A 20,527-nucleotide genomic window follows, 5' to 3' on the forward strand; every position below is an offset into this window, starting at 1 on the left:
ATCCAAACGATCGAAGATGTGTCGCAGACCCCAAGCTGCCCCCACCTCAAACCTGTGCTGCCCTGACAGTCCCAAGGGAACCCTACAAACTGACATCAGGAACCTGGGCTGGCCACTTTTCTTTCCCAAGGAAAAAGGCTGATCTTTGCCTCCAGGGGCCTGTGGCCCTGAGTGGCCGGACACCTCCAAAAATCCAAACGATCGAAGATGTGTCGCAGACCCAAGCTGCCCCCACCTCAAACCTGTGCTGCCCTGACAGTCCCAAGGGGAACCTACAAACTGACATCAGGGAACCTGGGCTGGCCACTTTTCTTTCCCAGGGAGAAGGACCGGTCTGTGTCTCCAGGGGCCTGTGGCCCTCAGTGGCCGGGACACCTCCAAAAATCCAAACGATCGAAGATGTGTCGCAGACCCAAGCTGCCCCCAGCTCAAACCTGTGCTGCACTGACAGTCCCAAGGGAACCCTACAAACTGACATCAGGAACCTGGGCTGGCCACTTTTCTTTCCCTGGGAAAAAGGACCGGTCTGTGTCTCCAGGGGCCTGTGGCCCTCAGTGGCCGGACACCTCCAAAAATCCAAACGATCGAAGATGTGTCGCAGACCCAAGCTGCCCCAGCTCAAACCTGTGCTGCCCTGACAGTCCCAAGGGAACCCTACAAACTGACATCAGGAACCTGGGCTGGCCACTTTTCTTTCCCAGGGAAAAGGACCGGTCTTTGTCTCCAGGGGCCTGTGGCCCTGAAGTGGCCGGACACCTCCAAAAATCCAAACGATCGAAGATGTGTCGCAGACCCAAGCTGCCCCCAGCTCAAACCTGTGCTGCCCCTGACAGTCCCAAGGGAACCCTACAAACTGACATCAGGAACCTGGGCTGGCCACTTTTCTTTCCCAAGGAAAAAGGCTGATATTTGCCTCCAGGGGCCTATGGCCCTGAGCCGCCAGACACCTCCAAAAATCCAAACGATCGAAGATGTGTCGCAGACCCAAGCTGCCCCCACCTCAAACCTGTGCTGCCCTGACAGTCCCAATGGAACCCTACAAACTGACATCAGGAACCTGGCTGGCCACTTTTCTTTCCCAGGGGAAAAGGACCGGTCCTTTGTCTCCAGGGGCCCGTGGCCCCTGAAGTGGCCGGACACCTCCAAAAATCCAAACGATCGAAGATGTGTCGCAGACCCAAGCTGCCCCCAGCTCAAACCTGTGCTGCCCTGACAGTCCCAAGGGAACCCTACAAACTGACATCAGGAACCTGGGCTGGCCACTTTTCTTTCCCAAGGAAAAAGGCTGATTTTTGCCTCCAGGGGCCTGTGGCCCCTGAGTGGCCGGACACCTCCAAAAATCCAAATGATCGAAGATGTGTTGCAGACCCAAGCTGCCCCCACCTCAAACCTGGGGCTGCCCTGACAGCCCCAAGGGAACCCTACAAACTGACATCAGGAACCTGGGCTGGCCACTTTTCTTTCCCAGGGAAAAGGGCCGGTCTGTGTCTCCAGGGGCCTGTGGCCCTGAAGTGGCCGGACACCTCCAAAAATCCCAACGATCGAAGATGTGTCGCAGACCCAAGCTGCCCCAACTTCAAACCTGTGCTGCCCTGAGACAGTCCCAAGGGAACCCTACAAACTGTCATCAGGAACCTGGGCTCGCCACTTTTCTTTCCCAAGGAAAAAGGCGGATATTTTCCTCAAGGGGCCTATGGCCCTGAGTCGCCAGACACCTCCAAAAATCCAAACGATCGAAGATGTGTCACAGACCCAAGCTGCCCCCACCTCAAACCTGTGCTGCCCTGACAGTCCCAATGGAACCCTACAAACTGACATCAGGAACCTGGGCTGGCCACTTTTCTTTCCCAGGGAAAAGGACCGGTCTGTGTCTCCAGGGGCCTGTGGCCCTGAAGTGGCCGGACACCTCCAAAAATCCAAACGATCGAAGATGTGTCGCAGACCCAAGCTGCCCCCACTTCAAACCTGTGCTGCCCTGACAGTCCCAAGGGAGCCCTACAAACTGACATCAGGAACCTGGCTGGCCACTTTTCTTTCCCAGGGAAAAAGGACCGGTCTGTGTCTGCAGGGGCCTGTGGCCCTGAGTGGCCGGACACCTCCAAAAATCGAAACGATCGAAGATGTGTCGCAGACCCCAAGTTGCCCCCACCTCAAACCTGTGCTGCCCTGACAGTCCCAAGGGAACCCTACAAACTGACATCAGGAACCTGGGCTAGCACTTTTCTTTCCCAAGGAAAAAGGACCGGTCTGTGTCTCCAGGGGCCTGTGGCCCTGAAGTGGCCGGACACCTCCAAAAATCCAAACGATTGAGGATGTGTCGCAGACCCAAGCTGCCCCCAGCTCAAACCTGTGCTGCCCTGACAGTCCCAAGGGAACCCTACAAACTGACATCAGGAACCTGGGCTGGCCACTTTTCTTTCCCAAGGAAAAAGGCTGATCTTTGCCTCCAGGGGCCTGTGGCCCTGAGTGGCCGGGACACCTCCAAAAATCCAAACGATCGAAGATGTGTCCGCAGACCCAAGCTGCCCCCACCTCAAACCTGTGCTGCCCTGACAGTCCCAAGGGAACCCTACAAACTGACATCAGGAACCTGGGCTGGCCACTTTTCTTTCCCAGGGAAAAGGACCGGTCTTTGTCTCCAGTGGCCTGTGGCCCTGAAGTGGCCGGACACCTCCAAAAATCCAAACGATCGAAGCTCCAGTGGCCTGTGGCCCTGAAGTGGCCGGACACCTCCAAAAATCCAAACGATCGAAGATGTGTCGCAGACCCAAGCTGCCCCCACCTCAAACCTGTGCTGCCCTGACAGTCCCAAGGGAACCCTACAAACTGACATCAGGAACCTGGGCTGGCCACTTTTCTTTCCCTGGGAAAAGGACCGGTCTGTGTCTCCAGGGGCCTGTGGCCCTGAAGTGGCTGGACACCTCCAAAAATCCAAACGATCGAAGATGTGTCGCAGACCCAAGCTGCCCCAGCTCAAACCTCTGCTGCCCTGACAGTCCCAAGGGAACCCTACAAACTGACATCAGGAACCTGGGCTGGCCACTTTTCTTTCCCAAGGAAAAAGGCTGATTTTTGCCTCCAGGGGCCTGTGGCCCCTGAGTGGCCGGACACCCTCCAAAAATCCAAACGATCGAAGATGTGTCGCAGACCCAAGCTGCCCCCACCTCAAACCTGTGCTGCCCTGACAGTCCCAAGGGAACCCTACAAACTGACATCAGGAACCTGGGCTGGCCACTTTTCTTTCCCAGGGAAAAGGACCGGTCTGTGTCTCCAGGGGCCTGTGGCCCTGAAGTGGCCGGACACCTCCAAAAATCCCAACGATCGAAGATGTGTCGCAGACCCAAGCTGCCCCCCACCTCAAACCTGTGCTGCCCTGACAGTCCCAAGGGAACCCTACAAACTGACATCAGGAACCTGGGCTGGCCACTTTTCTTTCCCAGGGAAAAGGACCGGTCTGTGTCTCCAGGGGCCCGTGGCCCTGAAGTGGCCGGACACCTCCAAAAATCCAAACGATCGAAGATGTGTCGCAGACCCAAGCTGCCCCCACCTCAAACCTGTGCTGCCCTGACAGTCCCAAGGGAAACCTGGGCTGGCCACTTTTCTTTCCCAAGGAAAAAGGCTGATCTTTGCCTCCAGGGGCCTGTGGCCCTGAGTGGCCGGACACCTCCAAAAATCCCAACGATCGAAGATGTGTCGCAGACCCAAGCTGCCCCCACCTCAAACCTGTGCTGCCCTGACAGTCCCAAGGGAACCCTACAAACTGACATCAGGAACCTGGGCTGGCCACTTTTCTTTCCCAGTGAAAAGGACCGGTCTGTGTCTCCAGGGGCCTGTGGCCCTGAAGTGGCCGGACACCTCCAAAAATCCAAACGATCGAAGATGTGTCGCAGACCCAAGCTGCCCCCACCTCAAACCTGTGCTGCCCTGACAGTCCCAAGGGAACCCTACAAACTGACATCAGGAACCGGGGCTGGCCACTTTTCTTTCCCAAGGAAAAAGGCTGATCTTTGCCTCCAGGGACCTGTGGCCCTGAGTGGCCGGACACCTCCAAAAATCCAAACGATCGAAGATGTGTCGCAGACCCCAAGCTGCCCCCCACCTCAAACCTGTGCTGCCCTGACAGTCCCAAGGGAACCCTACAAACTGACATCAGGAACCTGGGCTGGCCACTTTTCTTTCCCAAGGAAAAAGGCTGATCTTTGCCTCCAGGGGTCTGTGGCCCTGACATGCCCTTTTCCCTGGGAAAGAAAAGTGGCCAGCCCTGGTTCCTGATGTCAGTTTGCAGGTGGTGTTTGGCTTTGCCCTGTCCACTAAAATTGTATTTTGCTGCACCTTTGGTCTGGGATATGTGGACTGCCCCCTCCAAATGTCCCCCTTCCCCCCTGCCCTGTTCTGCTCTGTCCCCGTCTCCACCCCTCACCCCTACTTGTCCTTCCAGCCCACCCCTTCCCCAGTCTCTCTCCACCCTTCACCCCTCCCCATCCCGCCCCTGCCCCATCCCTCACTCCTCCCATGCCCCAGGTGTGACTCCCTGCAGCAGGACATGGGAGCCCGGACTCGTGGGGATAGTGCGGCCCTCGCAGCAGGACAACACCCAAGGAAAACAGGCAGGGACGACGTCTGTGGGCCGCGCGGTGTCACAAAGGCAGCTGGGGCTGAGGGGAGGGGGCTGGAGGGTGACACAGAGCATGGGGGCAGCTGAGAGGCAGAAGGGGTCTTTAGGAGTCAAAAAGGGGGGCTCCAGGGTGGCACAGAGACGCTGAGAGGCTGCGGTGGGAACCTGAGGGTGACACAAGGAGGCTGAGAGGCAGGGGGTGCCTGAGGGACAAAGTGGGGGGGTGCCTGAGGGTGACAGGTGAACCAGCCCTCACAGCACCCTTAACCTCACCCTTGAAACCACCCCTACAAGGGTGGAAAGTGCACGGTGGAGGTTAGGGGGCCACAGGACTGTGTCGGGGGGCTTGGGGTGACACACAGACATTGCGGGCTGAGGGGCAAAGAGGGGGGGGACTTGACAGGTGGAGAGCTGACCCTGAGGGTTAGGGGTACAAAGGACAGGGCACGGGGTACCAGGAAGGGTTAGGGTACAGCAGCAGCCCTCACCCCAACCCTAAGCTCACCCTAAACACACCCCTAGAACACCAGTGTTCCTCAACAGCAGCTGCAGGCAGCAACCCTAATGCTGGGACAGCCCCAGAACCCTCCCAGCAGCTGCAGGCAGTGACCCTAATGCTGGGACAGCCCCAGAACCCTCCCAGCAGCTGCAGGCAGTGACCCTAATGAAAAGGTAGGGATGATGTTTGCTGGCTAGAGAGTGACTGGTAGAGGTTGGGGACTGAGCACTTTTTTAGGGGTTTTTTAGGGCTTTAAAAAGATATTTTAGGGTTTTTTTCACAGGAGCTTTTTAGGAATTTTCTGTGACTATTTAGGATACTTTTAGGCCTTTTTCAGGGCTTTTAAAAGATTTTTTTTAGGGTATTTTCATGGCTTTCTTACTACTAATTAGAATGTTTATGGGGTTTTTTTGGGGGTGTTCTTGGGGCTTTTTTAGGAGTATTGAGGGTATGTGGAGGACTCTTAGGACTAGGGTATTTTTAGGTCTTTTGAGGGAACTTTTAGGGTTTTTTAGGGTCTTATCAGGGCATTTTTAAGTATTTTTGGGGTATTTTTAGAGCTCTTTTAGGAATAGTTGAGGGATTTCTTAAAGGTTTTTTAGGGATATTTAGGTGTGTTTTAGGGTTTTTTTAAAAGTAGGGTATTTTTCTTGTATTTTAAGGGTATTCTGAGGCTATTTTTATGTTTTTGTGGGGCTTTTAGAACATTTTGAAGATTAGGGGTTTTTAGGGAAATTTTATGTTTTTTCATGGCACAGCACATAGAGGCTGAGGGGCACTGTGGGGGCTTGAGGGTGACAGAGGCTGGGAGCTGAGGGAGGCACAGGGAGAGGGGACAGTGGGTGACAGAGAGATGCTGAGGGGGGGCAGGGGCAGCTGGAGCATGACACAGAGAAGCTGGGGGCTGAGGGGCAAAGGAGAGGGATTAAGGGTGACGCACAGGAGCTGAGGGGCAGCTGAGAGGGGGCTTGAGGGGCAAAGGGGGGGGCTCGAGGGTGACCACACAGAGCCTGAGGGCTGGGGGGCAGAGGGAGAGGTTGAGGGGTAAAGGGCGAGGGCTTGAGGGCTGGACAGTGCAGTGGAGATCAGGGCTACAGGGTAGAGCTTAGGAGGCAAGTTAGGGTACAGGAGCACCACCTCTCCCCCCCAGCCCTAACCTCAGCCTAAGCAGCCCCCCTAACAAGAGCCTTTTCCCTTTTCAGCCCTGCCAGCAGCAGCACCACACAGCAACCCTAACAGCGAGAGCACACCGGAACGCTCCCGCTAGGACAAGGCAGTGACCCTCACACCAGGACAACGACAGAACCCTCAGAGGACAACAGGACCCCCTGGAGAAAGGTAGGGATGACATCTGTGGGCTAGAGAGCACCAGGAAGGGTTTGGAGGCTGAGCAGGTTTCCTTGAGTGTTTTTGCAGGACCTATTAGGAATATTTAGGGGATTTTGGAAGGCTTCTTAGGACTTGTCTGGTGTCTTTTAGGGCATTGTTACACCTTCCTAAGGGCTGTTTTAGAATTCCTTAGTGCATTTTAAGGGTCAGGATGAGGGTCAGACAGGCTGAACCACTGGAAATGCAGAGTATTACTGGAATCTAGTGCAATGCTTTGGAAAGGTGCCAGTGGAGGGCACATCCTGGCTTGTTGGGATTTTTTTGGAGGTGTCCGGCCACTCAGGGCCACAGGCCCCTGGAGGCAAAGATCAGCCTTTTTCCTTGGGAAAGAAAAGTGGCCAGCCCAGGTTCCTGATGTCAGTTTGTAGGGTTCCCTTGGGACTGTCAGGGCAGCACAGGTTTGAGGTGGGGGCAGCTTGGGTCTGCAACACATCCTCAATCGTTCGGATTTTCGGACCGGTCTGTGTCTACAGGGGCCTGTGGCCCTGAGTGGCCGGACACCTCCAAAAATCCAAATGGTCCAAGATGTGTCGCAGACCCAAGCTGCCCCCACCTCAAACCTGTGCTGCCCTGACAGTCCCAAGGGAACCCTGCAAACTGACATCAGGAACCTGGGGTGGTGAGCTTTGTTTCACAGGGAAATAGTCTGGTGTTCCTGTTCAGGAGTCACCTTCTGCCTCCTTAATTCGCAGATTGTGCAGGATTTCTTGTTGACGAAAGCTGCGAGGAACTATAGCTTTGGCTGGCCTAGCATGGCCAGATCTACTCCTCTAATACTTGTCCCAAGACGCTCAAGTTGAAGGCTCTCCTTCTTGTATTGAAGAGCCCCTTCTGGTTTTCTTCAGACCTTACTACAGGGTCAAAACATGCTCAGCAACACCTGGAATTCCTATAAATTTGTCAGGTGTTGCCCATCCCGTGAAGGGACTGTGCCACCTCCCCCATCTGATGCCAGGCCCCACTAACCCCACCCCACAACTCCCGGTGTCCCCTCCCTTGTGGGGGGGAAGCAAGTAACAGAGGGGACAACTGGAGGCAAAGACAGACCCTTTATTGGAATCATGCTGGGAGGGCCCAGCAGGCAGGGCCCCCTTGGATGGGGCGGGGGTGTTACAAGGGTCTGGGGGCACAGGAAGACGGTGCTGGGGGCTGCCCTGTGGAGGTGAAGGCGGGGGGAGGGTTCAGCTGCGCTCCTCCAAGCTCAGACGGTCGAACAGGTACTCGCCGAGGCCAGCCGAGGCCCCCCGCAGGCCCAGTGGCACCACCAGCAAGGCGTCGCAGGTTAGTGGCATGGTCCCCCAGCGCCTTGATGGCCTTCACTTGCTCGTCCAGGTAGTGGGACTCCAGGAAGTCACAAAGCTATGGGACAAAGGGATATCAGGCAGGGCCGAGGGTCTGGGGGAGCTGAGGGACCCCCAGGAGCAGCAGGAGATTCCAAGGACTCCCGTGGGAGAGGGAGCCCCGGGCTGATCCAAAGGCAACGGGCATGGGGAAAGGGAGGAATTGGGAGCATTTGGAGCTGGGGGGGGGGGGCAGGGAGGGGTGAAAGCCAGAGCACCACTCACGTGGGGGTCCCCCTTCTCCGGCAGCCAGGCCGTGCAGGTCCAGCAGCGCCTGGTTCACCGACTTCTCCAGCTGCAGCGCCGCTTCCACTGCCTCCAGCGCCGACCCCCAGGCGTCCCGCTCCGGCTTCTGCGGGGCACGAAGCGTCACCTCAAGGAGCCCAGGTACCCTACGGCCAACCCCCGAGCCACAGCCGCCCTCCCCCCCCACCACACACCTTGATGTCCTGCAGGAGAACGCGGCCCCCCGCGGCGCGTCCTGGAAGCGCAGGAGCCCCTCGGCGTGTTCCCGCTCCTCCCGCGACTGCTCCAGGAAAAACTGGGACAGGCCGCGACCAAGGCCACGTCGTCCCTGTCGAAGTAAAACCCCCTGCGGGAGAGAGGGGAGGGAGGAGAGGTCAGGGGGAGTCCCCCAGGACCCCCACCCCAAATTCCTCGGATTCCGCTCTCCCCGAGCGGCGCCGCCCCCACCAGCAGCGGGGCGAGACGGAAGCGGATTTTGAGGCGCAGGAAGGGGGTCCCCCAACCCCGGGGCCGGGGGTCCCGAGCCCCCTACCATGGAGAGGTAGACGTAGGAGGCGTAGAGCTCCATGTTGGCCATGCGGTTGACGGCGGCTTTCGCAGTCGCGGTGGTAGTTCTGGCGGATCTGGACTCCATAGCGGGACGGACGGACGGGTCGGTTCGGGAGTGGCGGGATGGACGGATGGACGGCCGAGATGGACGAACGGCCGCGAACAGCCGGTTCCGTTCAAGCACTGTTGAAGCGAGAACGCGGCTGTGGCCGCTCAACGTCTGCCGGGCGGTTTTATAGCCCTTCCCCACTGGGCGGAGAAAAGGGGGGCACCCCCCCCTGCTTGCCCCTCCGGAAGGGGCGCGGTGGCCTTGGCCCTTGTCCGTGTTTGTCACACGGTCCCGCAGTCAGCATGACTGGGCAGGATTTTGGCGGGGGTGGGGGTCCCGACCCCACGTTTGTGTCCGCCCCCCCCCATGAGTGGTCTCGCCGGGCGCGGGGGGGCGGCTGCGGGAGAGCCCCAGTTCACTGCTGGGTTCGGGGGCACACGGAGCCTGGCGGGGGCTGGGGAGGAGCTTGGGGGGTGTTTTTTGGGTGTCCTGCCAGGTCCTGAGGTGCCCATTGCCCGTTAATCGGAGTTTAATAGGTTGTAGGGTGCGGAAGGAGCTGACGCAGCGCCGGGACCATAAAAGAGGAACTTGGCCGCGGGGAAGGCGCTGACTCCGCGTTTCCGCCGCTCCGGGACTGGGGCGAACTGGGGGTGACTGGTTGGAACTGGGTGTCCCACGGCGCTTCCCTTCCCATCCCTCATCCCTTGGGGTCCCCGCAGCTCCAGGGGGGCCCGGCTCGGCTGGAGCTGAGAGGAACGTCCGGGGCAAAGGGGGGGAGCAGCGGCCCCCGACACCCGGGGACCACCCCCCCCAAAGCCACCCCCACGCCCCCCGAAGCCACCCCCAATGTCCCTTTGGCGCTGGGTCCAGAGGCTGCGCTGCAGGAAGGACACGGCCCCGTGGAGAAGGGTCCAGATGTGGGACCCCAACCCCAAAACCCGCCGCGGCTGCTCAGTGAACCCCGGGATCGGGACCCCCCCTGCACACACACACGATTTGAAGCCCCACGGAGCCCAAACGTTCCCTTGGCCCTGCGGGGGGGGGAGGGGGAGGGGTGAAGGACCCCCTCCCCACTTTTCCCCCCACCAACCAGAACCCCCCAATCCCCGAGATGTTGTTGAACAAAAGGGGGAGGGGGCCCTGACCCCCCCAAAGCCACGTGGCAAAAGCGAAAGTGAAAGCAGCGTTGCCTCGACTTCCCCCAATTCCTGTCTCCCCCCGCCCTTCCCCAGCCGCACCCCGAGATCCCCGAGGGCTCCCCGAGGTTTTTGGGGGCGGGGCGGAGGAGGAGGGACACGCCCCACGACGCATCGCCTTTGCCTTTTACTTCCATCGAAATTCCCGAGATACAAAAACCAAGGTACAAAAAAAAGAGAAGAAAAAACAACTGTGGAGAGAAGCAATCGGGGAGGGGGGAGGGGGGGGGGGGGTAGAAGGCAGGGCCCACCCTTTTTTTTGGGAGGAGTGGTTCCCCGTGACGTCACCCCCGAGAGCACCGCGGGGGTTGGGAGAAGGGGTCGCTTTGCCCCCCCCTCCTGTCCCCCCCGCCTCGGGGACACGGGGGACCTCCAAAAGAGCAGGGGTTGAGGCCTGGGGGAGGAAGGGGAGGGTCCCCCCCAGCTCAACCACCACCCCCAAAATCCGGGGTAAGCAAGTCCTGTTCGTTAAAAATCCCCCCAGCCCTGGAAGGTGCTGGGGGTCAGCACCATCCCTGCCGGCAGGGCCAGTCCGGGGAGGGGTCCCAGGGGGGCCCCCCCCCAAGAGTCTACGACATCTTCCAGATGGTAAACGGGGGGTGTGGCCCCTCCCACCCTGAGAGCCTCCGCCCCGGGAGGGGGGGGTATTGCACCTGGGGGGGGCCCTTTTTGGGGGGTGTGGACCCCCAATAAATACTCACCCTACAGCCATGGCTGTAACCCTCCCCCCCACCCCCCCAACTCATTCTGGAGGGGTCACAGAGACACCCCACCCACCCCCATATTGGGGGGTGGAACCGCAAGACCCCCCCCCCCCCCCCAAAGCACCACAAGTCCTGGGGTCAAATTGAGGCCAGGGAGGCCCAGCACCGGGACTGGGGGGCACAGCAGGGGAAGGGGGGGTGTCCCCACCCCATTCACCCCCAACTCCCCCCCAGATCCCAGCTGTGGCCTCCGGACACTTGTGGGAAGGGCTGGGGGGGGGCCTGGGGAAGGAAGGGGAGGGTCCCCCCCAGCTCAACCACCACCCCAAAATCCGGGTAAGCAAGTCCTGTTGGTTAAAAACCCCCCCAGCCCTAGAAAGTGCTGGGGGTCAGCACCATCCCTGCCGGCAGGGTCAGTCCGGGGAGGGGTCCCAGGGGGACAAAATGTGGCCCCCCCCGAGAGTCTACGACATCTTCCAGATGGTCAGTGAGGCCGTGAGGACGCCAGCGGCAAAGATGGTGATGGTCTGCCAGGTGGGGGTCCCGAAGTGGGACAAGAGCCCTTCCTGCGAGGAAGGGACACAGGAGGAAGAAGGTCACCACGTGCTGGGGGTTCCCAAACCTCCCCCCAGAACAACCAGGCTCAGGGCAGTTGGGAAACCAGCACAGAGGGGAGGATTTGGGTTACAATTTGGGGTAAAAGGGGATGTTGCAGAGGGGACATTCCCAAAGAGGGGCTGGGCCCCCTCTCCCCCCGAGGAATGGGGGGTTTGGGGTACAAGAGGCTGTTAGGGAAGGGTCAGGGGCATGGCCCCCTGAGGAATGGGGGGGGGGGGGTTGGGGTCTCACCCATCCGCCCTGGGCCTGGATCCAGGCCAGTACGTGCTCCTGGAGATACTCCATGGTCCAACGCAGGATGGTCTGGACCAGCTCTGGGACCTTGGTGCAGAGAGCCTGCCCGCAGCAGGGAGGGGGTCAGAGGGGGTTAAGGGGGACCGGGGATGGCCTTTGGGGGGGCTCCACACCCACCTTCAGCACCAGTTTGCAGGCAAAGTAGAACAGGGCAACCACGCGGCCCCAGTTGAAGGTGCCATCGGCAAACATCTCCTTGGCCACGCGGAAAAAAACAGCTTTTTGGGGGCGTCACACCCCACCTGCTCGATCATTCTGGGGCAGGAGACAGTGGGGATGGTCATGGCGGGCTTGGGGACACCACGACACCCCCCAAAAAGCGGCAGCTGCCCACCTCTGCAGCTCCATGTTGCTGTCGAGCTCGTCGCCGATGCGCCGCAGGCACTCGCTGAGGCGTTTGGTATCAGGGCTGCTGGGCTGGGGCTCACCCAGCTCAGCCACGCTCAGGGCCACGGCCTGGGGGTCCCCGCAGCGCTCCACACGGTCCCGCACGAACCTGGGACCCCCGGCACTCTGGGTACCCGCCGTGTCCTGCCCCGGGTCTGTGTGACCCCATCCCCGTGTCCCACCTGGACCCTGAGTCCTTTCCTCTGGCGTCACACCCGGAGCCCAGATCCCCCCGTGTCCCAGCTGGCCCCCAAGTTCCAGGACCCTCTAAAGCCCCCCCCCGCGATGTCCCACCTGCACCCCATGGACCCCACATCTCCCCTGTACCCTATGTCCCCCTGGGATCCCCTCACGTCCCCCCTGTCCCCCGATTCCCCCCTCACTCCCGAGTTCCCTCTTGCACCCTGTGTCCCCACAGCTCTCAAGCCCCCCCAAGTTTTGAGTTTCCCCCCGCACCCCGCGTCCCCCCAGAATTCCCACAAGTCTCTCATGCACCCCGTGTCCCCCAGGTCCCTCCCAAGTGCCAGGATCCTCTCAGATCTCCCCAGTTCACCCCGAGTCCCCAGTCCCCCCCCCCACACTCTTGTGCCCCCCCCAGTCCCGTATCCTCTCAAGTCCCCCCATGTCCCCTGTGCCCCCCACGTCCACCCCGCCGTCCCAAGACCCCCCGCACCCTGTGTCCTCCAAGTCCCCTCCCAGTCCCAAGTTTCCCCCGCACCCTGTGCCCTACAAGTCGCCCCTTGTCCTCCCGCCAGCCCCGCCCGTTCTCCCCGCCGGTCCCCGCCTCCCCTACTCACGCCCGCAGCAAGATCGCCCCCGTCTGCATGATCTGGTCCGAGGAGGCCCCTGCAGAGAGCGAGGGCGCTCACCGGGGAGAAGCGGCCACCGAGCTCGGCCGCCGTCGCCGCCTCCCCCGGCCCGTACAGGCCGCGCCCCTCCGCGGGTCCCGCCAATCCCCCCACTCACCACCGCCCCCCGGGGGCGGGGCGGGCTCGCCGCCGGCGGCCCCGGCTCCGGGATCGGCTCCGGGATCGCCGCCGCCGCCGCCGCCGCTGCCCCCCGCCCCGCTGTGCCGAAGCCGCCGCCGCCGCCATCGCGCCCGAAACACGTGGTCCCCGGCGGCGTCACGTGACACCGGCGGCGGGGGCGGAGCGCCCTTGTCACGTGATCGGGGGGCCGCACACGGGCGGGGCGGAGGGGAGGCCGCGCTCATCGCCACGCCCCCCCCGCACTCGGCCCCGCCCCTTGTCCCGTCACTCATTGCTCGGTCCCGCCCCCCGCAGCCCCCCGGGACCCCCGGGGTCACCCCCCCACTCCCCGGGGTCACACCGGGGGTCGTGGCCCCCACTGTCCGTGGGAGTCCCGGGGCGACGCCCCCGCGGCGCTTCCGGCGCCTCCCGCGGAGCCCGAGGCGGCGGCGCCGGACGGGGCGGGGGGAACCGGGGGCCCGGGGGGCGGTTCGGGCTCGGGGTGGGCTCTGAGCCCGTGCGTTTGTGACCCCTGTGCAGACATGAGCCCCAAAAGCTGCCTCGGCTGCACCAAGTGCTTCCTCTTCCTCCTCAACCTCTTCTTCTTCGTGAGTGGGGCTAAGGGGGGGGCTTGGGGGGCAGCGGGGAGAGCGGGGAAGTAGAGCTTGGGAGGGCAGGGGGGAGATGCAGGACGTACCGCCTGGGGGGACTTGGGGGACACGGAGAGATGGGGGAACCTGGGGCTGAGGGGACCCGGCTGGGGGCAACCATCTCCCAGTGTTTGTGGGCACTGGGGGGTCCCGCATTTCCTGACCTGGGCTCCCCCCGCCCCCCCCCCCCCCCAGTTCCTGGGCATCCTCCTCCTCGCCTTCAGCTTTTGGGTCCTCTTCGATCGGCAGAGCTTCGCCGCCGTGCTGGGTAAGGGACCCCCAAAGCATGGGGTACCCCAAGACGTGTGGCACCCCGGGCTGGGAGGTTCCCTGACCCCCCCCCCACCGTGTCCCCCAGGGTCACCGCTGGTCAGCCTGAGGGTCTGGTCTTATGGCTTCTCTGGGGTCGGCATCGTCACCATGCTCCTGGGATTCCTGGGGTGCCTGGGGGCCCTCAAGGAGGTCAAGGTCATGCTGGGGCTGGTGAGTTGGGGGGCTGGGGGGGTCGAGAGGGGTCACGGAACTGGGAGGCGGCTCGGGTAGCTGTGCTGCAACTTCCTGGGGCAACCGCGGGGCCACGTGGTGCCACCACATCCTGCACCGGGGGAGCAGCAGCGGGGAGTGGGGGGACCCCTCTGAGCTGCCCTGGCACTGGGGAGGGGCTGGGGGGGGAGATCTGGCTGACCCCCACCTTCCCTGTCTATCCCCAAAGTATTTTGGGCTCCTGCTGCTGCTCTTCGCTGCCCAGATCACGGTGGCCATCATCGTCTACACGCAGCGCGCCGCTGTGAGTGCAGGGGCGAACCCGGGGCTGGGGGGGACCCCGGGGTCGGGGGGCACCCTGGGGTCGTGGGGCAATGCTGTGCTGATCCTGTGCTGATCCCTCTCCCCAGCTGGCTACAAAAGTGGCCACCTACGCAGAGGAGCTGATCTGGGGCTACCCGGCCCAGGGACCACCTGGGGACCCCCACGAGAGCTGGGACGCTGTCCAGCAGCAGGTGAGACCCCCCACAAAAGGACCCCAACGCCACCCCATGGCCACCACACTGACCCTCTGCCCCCCCAGCTCAGCTGCTGTGGCTGGAAAGGACCCCAGGACTGGCACCACGATGATGACACCACCAGGGACAAAGACAGGGCCAGGGCCATCGCCTGCTCCTGCCTCAGGGCACCCAACAGCACCCACAGCACCCCATGGATGCTCCCCCATGGCCGCTGCCCCACAGCTGCCCCCCAGGACATCTTCCCCAGGGTGAGGCACGGGGGAAGCAGGGGGTCCTGGAGCTCCTTGGGGGCGCTCCAAGTGACCCCCAGTTGTCACTTTAGGGCTGCAAGGAGAGAGTCCAGACCTGGTTGGCCGGAAACCTGGTCACCATCGTGGGGGTTTGCATAGGCATCGGACTGGGGGAGGTAGGGGGAACACCCTGGGGCCGGGGGCTGAGCTGGGGGGGCCTGGGGGTGGTCGGAAGGCTGTGGGACCATAGGTTGGGTGGGCTGGGCAGCAGCTGGGGGGGGCCAGGGAGGGTTCAGGGGATGGTCCGTGGGGAGCCAGGAGGTTGGTGGGGATTCAGGGTGGCCAGAAGGGTCCGTGGGGGTTCAGGGTGGCCGGGAGGGGAGGTCAGGGATCCGAGGGGGTCCAGGAGGGCTGATCCTGCTCTCTGCTCCCAGCTCTCCCTGCTGATGCTGTCGATGTTCCTGGTCCGGAACCTGGACTCCCACTACGAGAAGCTGCTGCGGGGGCTCTGAGGGGGCCAGGGTGGTGTGGGGGGAAGCGCGGAGGTCTTTGTCCTTCAATAAAAGCCCTTGGGAAGCAGCGGAATCAAGAGGGGACCGGGAGGGGAGCGGGAACGCGCGGCCCGCGTGCGGCGCTGGGGCCACGCCCCTTTCCTCTGGCCACGCCCCCTTTCCTCTGGGCGGGAACGGCTCGCGCGAGGCCCCGCCCCTCTCCTCCGCCGTGAGGCGATTCCCGCCCCCGCCACCGGCTCCCCCTCAGTCCCGCGACGCTCCCGGGAGTCCCCAGAAAGCCTCGGCCCCTGGCCCTGCCCCGGGGCAGCGGTGGCACCGGAGCGCCCTGAACACGATGGCTGCAGAAGTTCCCTGCGCCCCGGGCGCCGTCATCCCCCCGTCAGGTGCGGGGACCATGAGGGAGCGGGGCGGGGGGATGAGGCGCCGGGCCCCTCCATAACCCATGTCCCCCCCCTCAGCCCCTGCCGAGAGCGGCTGCTCGGACGAGTTTGCCCTGGACTGCACCTTCGCTGCCTGCGACCCTGAGCGTACAGGTAGCCAAAGCCCCTGGGGCCATGGTGGCCACAGCCAGAATCCCCCGAGATGGTCACTGCCGTTCCTGACCCTTCCGTCCGCCACAGGGATGGTGCAGCCGCAGCAGGTGGTGGAGTATGTGGCAGCGATGACGGGGCACAGCGGGCACGATGGGCGGCTGCAGGCACTGCGGCGAGCGCTGGACCCTGCGGCCGCAGGCACAGCGCTGGACTGGACCCGATTCCGCATGGCCATGGGCGCCTGGATCGCAGCGTGCCGGCAGGATGGGTCAGTGCCAAGAGATGGGGGCAGCGCCGGGCGCCAGCTGGACCCGTCAGTGGTGCTGACCCGTGGCTCCATCCATGCAGGGCTGAGGAGCAGGACATGGCAACTGGTGACACTGGACCAGTGCCAGTAGGTGGGTGTTGGCACAGGAAAAGGGAGTCGAGGTGGCCCTGATGGGGACACAAACACAGTCCGCTGTGTCCCATCCCGCAGAGGACGACGGACATGCATCCCCAGCAGCCGCTGAGCTCCAGGGTGACAACACGGACATCACCACCCAGTAAGTGCCTGCTGTGGGGACACCCCGTCATCCCTGGCTGTGCTCCCAGGAGCACCCCAGGACCAGTGGGTCTCCCCAGCAGCGCTGAGGCTGCGGGGCTGCGGAGCCGTGCCCGGCAACTGGCGGCCCAGAACGCCAAACTGCAGCGGGATGCGGAGCTGGCCGAGGAGCTCAACGCCCGCCTGGCTGAGGAGATTGCACAGCTCCAGACGCAGCTGCGAAGGTGCTCCCGAGGGGCTCCCGGGCATGGGATCTGGATCAGCATCCTGGGAATGCTGAAGCACCGTTTGCCCCTGGCAGCAGCCGGCAGGCGCTGGAGCAGGCCAGGGTGGCCGTCGATGAGCTGGACGACATGAAGGCCGTGGTGAAGCGGCTCGAGGAGGAGAACACCGAGCTCCGGCGGCAGGCACGGCACACGGTGAGAGGCTAAGCTGAGGTGCCGCGTAGTGTCACATGGTGTCACACAGTGTCCCCTCACGGCCATGCCCTCCCCAGGAGAAGGAGCAGCGCAGTCTGTGCTCGCAGGCCGAGTGTCTACAGGAGGAGGTCAGCCTAGCACTGGGGGCTGCCCCAGCAGGGCAGTGCCACAGGGAATCCCAGCCCTGTTTCACCCCTGGCAGAACCAGCGGCTCCTCGCTGAGGGCCAGGGACTGCGGGAGCAGATCCAGGCGCAGGTGGCCCGGATGGACAGCCTGGAGGTGAGCGGTGGCCCAGTGGCTATGGTGGGCAGTGCTGGGGGCTGTGTGAGACAGTGACGAGGAGTCCTTGTCCACATCCCTCTGCCCAGGCCCAGCTCTGCCGTGGCACTGCCCTGCTCTCTGCCCGGGATGCAGCCCTTGCCCAGGTGAGCACTGCCCAGTGACACTGCCACCACCTCAGCTGTCACCAGGGCCACCCCCAGCCCTCTCCCACGGCCCCTCATGTCCAGGCCCTGTCCCACAGGCAGGGCAGCGGGCGCAGGAGCTAACAGCATCACTGGAGGAGTACGAGCGGATGGTGCAGGTACGGCACATCTGGCCTCGGTGTGAGCCCAGACAGCGGCCACTTGGCCACAGCGAAGCCCCGCGGTGGCCACTCTCTATGTGGGGGTCAAGGGCAGGGCCGAGGGCGGCAATCCCTTCTCCCCCCCAGGAATTGCGTCTGGAGACAACGCGGCTGCGGCAGCAGCTGGGCCAGCTGCGGGATGCCTGGGCCATGTACGTGGGGGACACGTGGGCAGGGGACATCCTCAGGATGCTCCGGAGTCCTCACCTCGGCATCCTCACCCTCCTCTGCCTTCCACAGGCGCCCGTGGTGCCCGCGTGGCCAGCTGGACATCCAGGCCACAGCGGCGACAGCGAGCCCGGTAAGAGTGGGGTCGGGGGGGACCCTGCAGGGTCCCTTCAGCCACTGACCCAGAGGCTCTGCCCAGGGGACAGGGGACAAGGAGGAGGAGGAGGAGGAGGACACAGGGACAGTGGTGTCCGGAGGAGGAGGCCTGGTGTGGAGCAGTGAGGAGGTGGCCAAGGCAGTGGCCCCGCAGGCGCCATTGTCACCGTGGACGCCGCTGTCACCATGGGCTCTGGTGCTGCTGGCACTGCTGGCCCTGCTCTACCTCTTGCCCTGCCAGTGGCCCCAGCTCCAGCTGCACTACCGGAGCCCCCCGCCCCTGTGAGACCCCCAGTAAAGGCCAGTTGGGCACTACTGTGTCCACCCCACTCCATACCAGCTCCCCCAAACACTCGTCCCAGTCCGCCCAGTCTTCCCAGAGCAGGGTCAGAGTCAGGGTGTCAACATCAGCTTTATGGGCACTGCACGGGGCCAGGCTGGGCCCCCTCGTCTCTCCGTCGCTCCGGGAGATCTCGGTGTAGCTCCCAAGGGCTTCCAGCAGGGAACTGGAGGGTCCCCGTCTCTCACCAGTGGCTCAGGCCAGCCTGGGCAGGGGCAGAGGGTGAGGACCTGATGATCCAGGGGCCTCCTCTGGCCCCCCTCAGGACATTCCCAGTGATACCAGTATGCAGCAGCCCTCCCAGTACCTGTGTCTGTCCCCAAGTACCACTCGGCCACTCAGGTCCCATCCTGCTCCAATGTCGGGGGTCCCTGTGAGGGCTGGGGGGGGCTGAGGGGAATGACCTCCCAGTGCTCCCCAGTGCTTCCAGTGTTCTCAGTCCTCCTCCCAGTGATCCCAAGACAGCCACCAGTGCTCCCAGTGTCCCCAGGACAATCAGCATCCACAGTGTCCCCAGTGTCCCCAATGCACACAGCACCCCCAGTGCCCCTCATGCCCTCACCACCCCCTGTGTCCCCAGGAACGCCATCCTCCCCAGTGTCCCCAGTGCCCTCGAGTGGCCCCAGTGTCCCCACCTGGGCACAGGGTCTCCTCCACAGTACCCAGACCAGTGCCACCAGGCCCAGGGCCCCCCCAACTCCCCCCAGCAGCACCAGCCCGTGTCCAGCGGGGCTGGGGGGTCCCTGCCTGGCCCCCAAGGTCCCCTCGTGCCGCACTGCTGGGCTGATCAGCGCCGGGCCTGGGGGGAGACGGGGGTCAGCAGCTGCCCTAGGGGGTTACTGGGGTCCCTCAGGGGTCCCGGGGGGTACCTGGATGGCAGCGCAAGCGGGCACAGCCAGGGAAGTGGGGGGGTCTCCCTTGCAGCCCCCCCAGGTGCTGCACGAGGGTCTCCAGGAGCTGCGACACATTCACCATCTCCAGCTGGACACAGCCCTGGGGGTCCTGGGGAGATGTCATAGGAGCCCCCCCGTGGGACCCCAGACCCCTTCTGAACCACCCTGGGAAATCCCAGGAATGCCCCAGAGCTCCTGCACCCCCCAAAGTCTCCCAGAGTCACCCTGGACACTTCAAGGAACCCCCAGACCCCTGTGGGGTCCCCAGAGCCCCTCAGGCCCCCAGACTCACCTTGGCCTCCCCAGGACCACCCCATAACGGCGCACACCGAGCCTCCCAACTCCCCCTCCTTCCAGCACCCCCAGAGCCCCCCCCAGGGCCCCCCACCCACCTGGATGTGACACTCGGCTACGAAGTGGAGCTGGGCAAGGAGGGTCCTGAGCAGGGGGGCCAAATCCTTCCCTGCCACCCCCAACATTCGCTGCAGAGCCAGTGCCCCAAAGTGAAGCCCCCAGAGATCAGAGCAGGCACTGTCCTGGGGAGGCCGGGGCAGTTGAGGATTTGGAGGGACAGGGGTCAGAGGTGTCCGGGGCTGCAGGAACAGGGAGGGATTTGGGGGGGCACACGTGGGATTCGGAGGGTTCTCGCTCACCGGCTCCAGGTTGCTGGGCATCGCCACAGGGTAGTCGAGGAGCAGCCAGGGGGTCTGTGGGAGGGGTCAGGGGGTCCCCAAAAGCAGCCCAGAGGGCTGAGGAGGGTGCTCAGGGGGTCCCCAGTGACCCTTTGGGGGTGAAGGGTTGCAGTCAGGGGGTTTTCGGGACCCAGAGTGGGGCCTCCCGTGGGGAATGAGGGAGTTTGGGGGACGGCGGGGGAGGTGCAGGGGAATCTTTTGGGTCTCAGGGGGATCCGGGAGGTCCCGTGAGGATCCCAGAGATCGGGGGGCATACTGGGGTGTGCGGGAGGGTGTCCTGGGGGCGGGGGTCTCACCAGGTTGTTCAGGTGGGCGCTGAAGGTGCTGCTGATGGGGTTAAAGCCGAAGGAGCAGCAGCTGCTGGGGGTGGGCACGGCCAGAAGGAGCAGGAGCGGCACCTGAGGGTCACCGGGGGGGCTCTGGACGTCCCAAGGGGCTCTCACGGGGGTCCCAGAGGGGCGCAGGGACATTGTGGGGGGAGGGGAGGGGGTCCCCACTTACCAGAGCAGAGCGGGGGGGGGGCAAGTCCATCGCGGTGCTGAGCTGGGGATGGCGCACGGGGACCCGCGAGCGCTCCCGGAGCCACCCCCGGGACCCCCTCCGGGACCCCTCGGGCCGCGGCGGAGCCGCCGCCGAAAGCGAAAGCGGCACCGAGCCGGGAGGGGGCCCAGGAAACCCGAGAGGGCAGCGGGACGCCCTGAGCCTCCCCCTCCCACGCCGCGGACCCCGGGCTGCCCCTTCCTCACCCGGGGGACTAGCTCTCTCATCCCACGGGGGCTCCGGCGCTCGGGACCCCCCGCCCGGCCCCGCAGAGCTTTGGGTGCGGCTGCTCCGAGCGTGGGAGGGGGGCCGGGGCGTCCGGGCACGTGTAGGGGCGGGGCACCCCCAAAATACCCCCCCCACTCC

The 20,527-nt window shown here is 63.6% G+C and overlaps 5 protein-coding genes across 7 annotated transcripts; 2 read left to right on the forward strand and 3 right to left on the reverse strand.

The window, feature by feature from the left end:
* Nucleotides 1-7,582: 7,582 nt before the first annotated feature.
* On the reverse strand, nt 7,583-8,814 carry LOC128802710 (ferritin heavy chain A-like; the record flags this gene model as incomplete). Its single annotated transcript, XM_053969261.1, is given in 9 exon segments — nt 7,583-7,747; nt 7,749-7,862; nt 8,069-8,086; nt 8,088-8,195; nt 8,284-8,322; nt 8,325-8,399; nt 8,402-8,435; nt 8,623-8,681; nt 8,683-8,814. Coding segments are annotated over 9 exon segments (642 nt in total), but the record flags the coding sequence as incomplete, so codon positions are not given.
* A 1,183-nt stretch (nt 8,815-9,997) lies between these two features.
* On the reverse strand, nt 9,998-13,147 carry BAX (BCL2 associated X, apoptosis regulator). The gene is given in 7 exon segments (XM_053969262.1): nt 9,998-11,153; nt 11,437-11,541; nt 11,617-11,712; nt 11,715-11,754; nt 11,834-11,995; nt 12,684-12,732; nt 12,853-13,147. Coding segments are annotated over 7 exon segments (849 nt in total). The 3' UTR covers nt 9,998-11,051.
* Nucleotides 13,088-15,318, forward strand: CD37 (CD37 molecule). Of its 3 annotated transcripts, XM_053969276.1 has the most exons (8): nt 13,131-13,462; nt 13,700-13,772; nt 13,863-13,987; nt 14,217-14,291; nt 14,398-14,502; nt 14,571-14,756; nt 14,831-14,914; nt 15,173-15,318. In XM_053969276.1, exons 1-8 carry the CDS (start codon nt 13,397-13,399, stop codon nt 15,248-15,250), a joined length of 792 nt encoding a protein of 263 aa, XP_053825251.1. In that variant the 5' UTR covers nt 13,131-13,396; the 3' UTR covers nt 15,251-15,318. The 3 variants fall into 3 exon arrangements, with proteins under 3 accessions (XP_053825254.1, XP_053825252.1, XP_053825251.1); XM_053969279.1 differs by lacking the exon at nt 14,831-14,914 and having other exon boundaries at nt 13,088-13,462; XM_053969277.1 differs by lacking the exon at nt 14,217-14,291 and having other exon boundaries at nt 13,089-13,462.
* KASH5 (KASH domain containing 5) lies at nt 15,277-18,123 on the forward strand. Its single transcript, XM_053969271.1, has 14 exons — nt 15,277-15,633; nt 15,709-15,783; nt 15,871-16,051; nt 16,132-16,181; nt 16,262-16,328; nt 16,408-16,551; nt 16,629-16,746; nt 16,824-16,874; nt 16,949-17,026; nt 17,116-17,172; nt 17,271-17,330; nt 17,460-17,524; nt 17,613-17,673; nt 17,740-18,123. The coding sequence occupies exons 1-14, from the start codon at nt 15,585-15,587 to the stop codon at nt 17,980-17,982; spliced, it is 1,299 nt and encodes a 432-aa protein (XP_053825246.1). The 5' UTR covers nt 15,277-15,584; the 3' UTR covers nt 17,983-18,123.
* Nucleotides 18,096-20,393, reverse strand: FLT3LG (fms related receptor tyrosine kinase 3 ligand). The gene is made up of 7 exons (XM_053969280.1): nt 20,123-20,393; nt 19,918-20,019; nt 19,322-19,636; nt 18,906-19,038; nt 18,672-18,835; nt 18,344-18,386; nt 18,096-18,241 (listed from the first exon to the last, which is right to left on the reverse strand). The coding sequence occupies exons 1-6, from the start codon at nt 20,150-20,152 to the stop codon at nt 18,375-18,377; spliced, it is 756 nt and encodes a 251-aa protein (XP_053825255.1). The 5' UTR covers nt 20,153-20,393; the 3' UTR covers nt 18,096-18,241; nt 18,344-18,374.
* Nucleotides 20,394-20,527: the final 134 nt, after the last annotated feature.

This window comes from Vidua macroura, unplaced genomic scaffold (assembly GCF_024509145.1).
Source record: "Vidua macroura isolate BioBank_ID:100142 unplaced genomic scaffold, ASM2450914v1 whyUn_scaffold_150, whole genome shotgun sequence".
Classification (NCBI taxonomy): domain Eukaryota; kingdom Metazoa; phylum Chordata; class Aves; order Passeriformes; family Viduidae; genus Vidua; species Vidua macroura.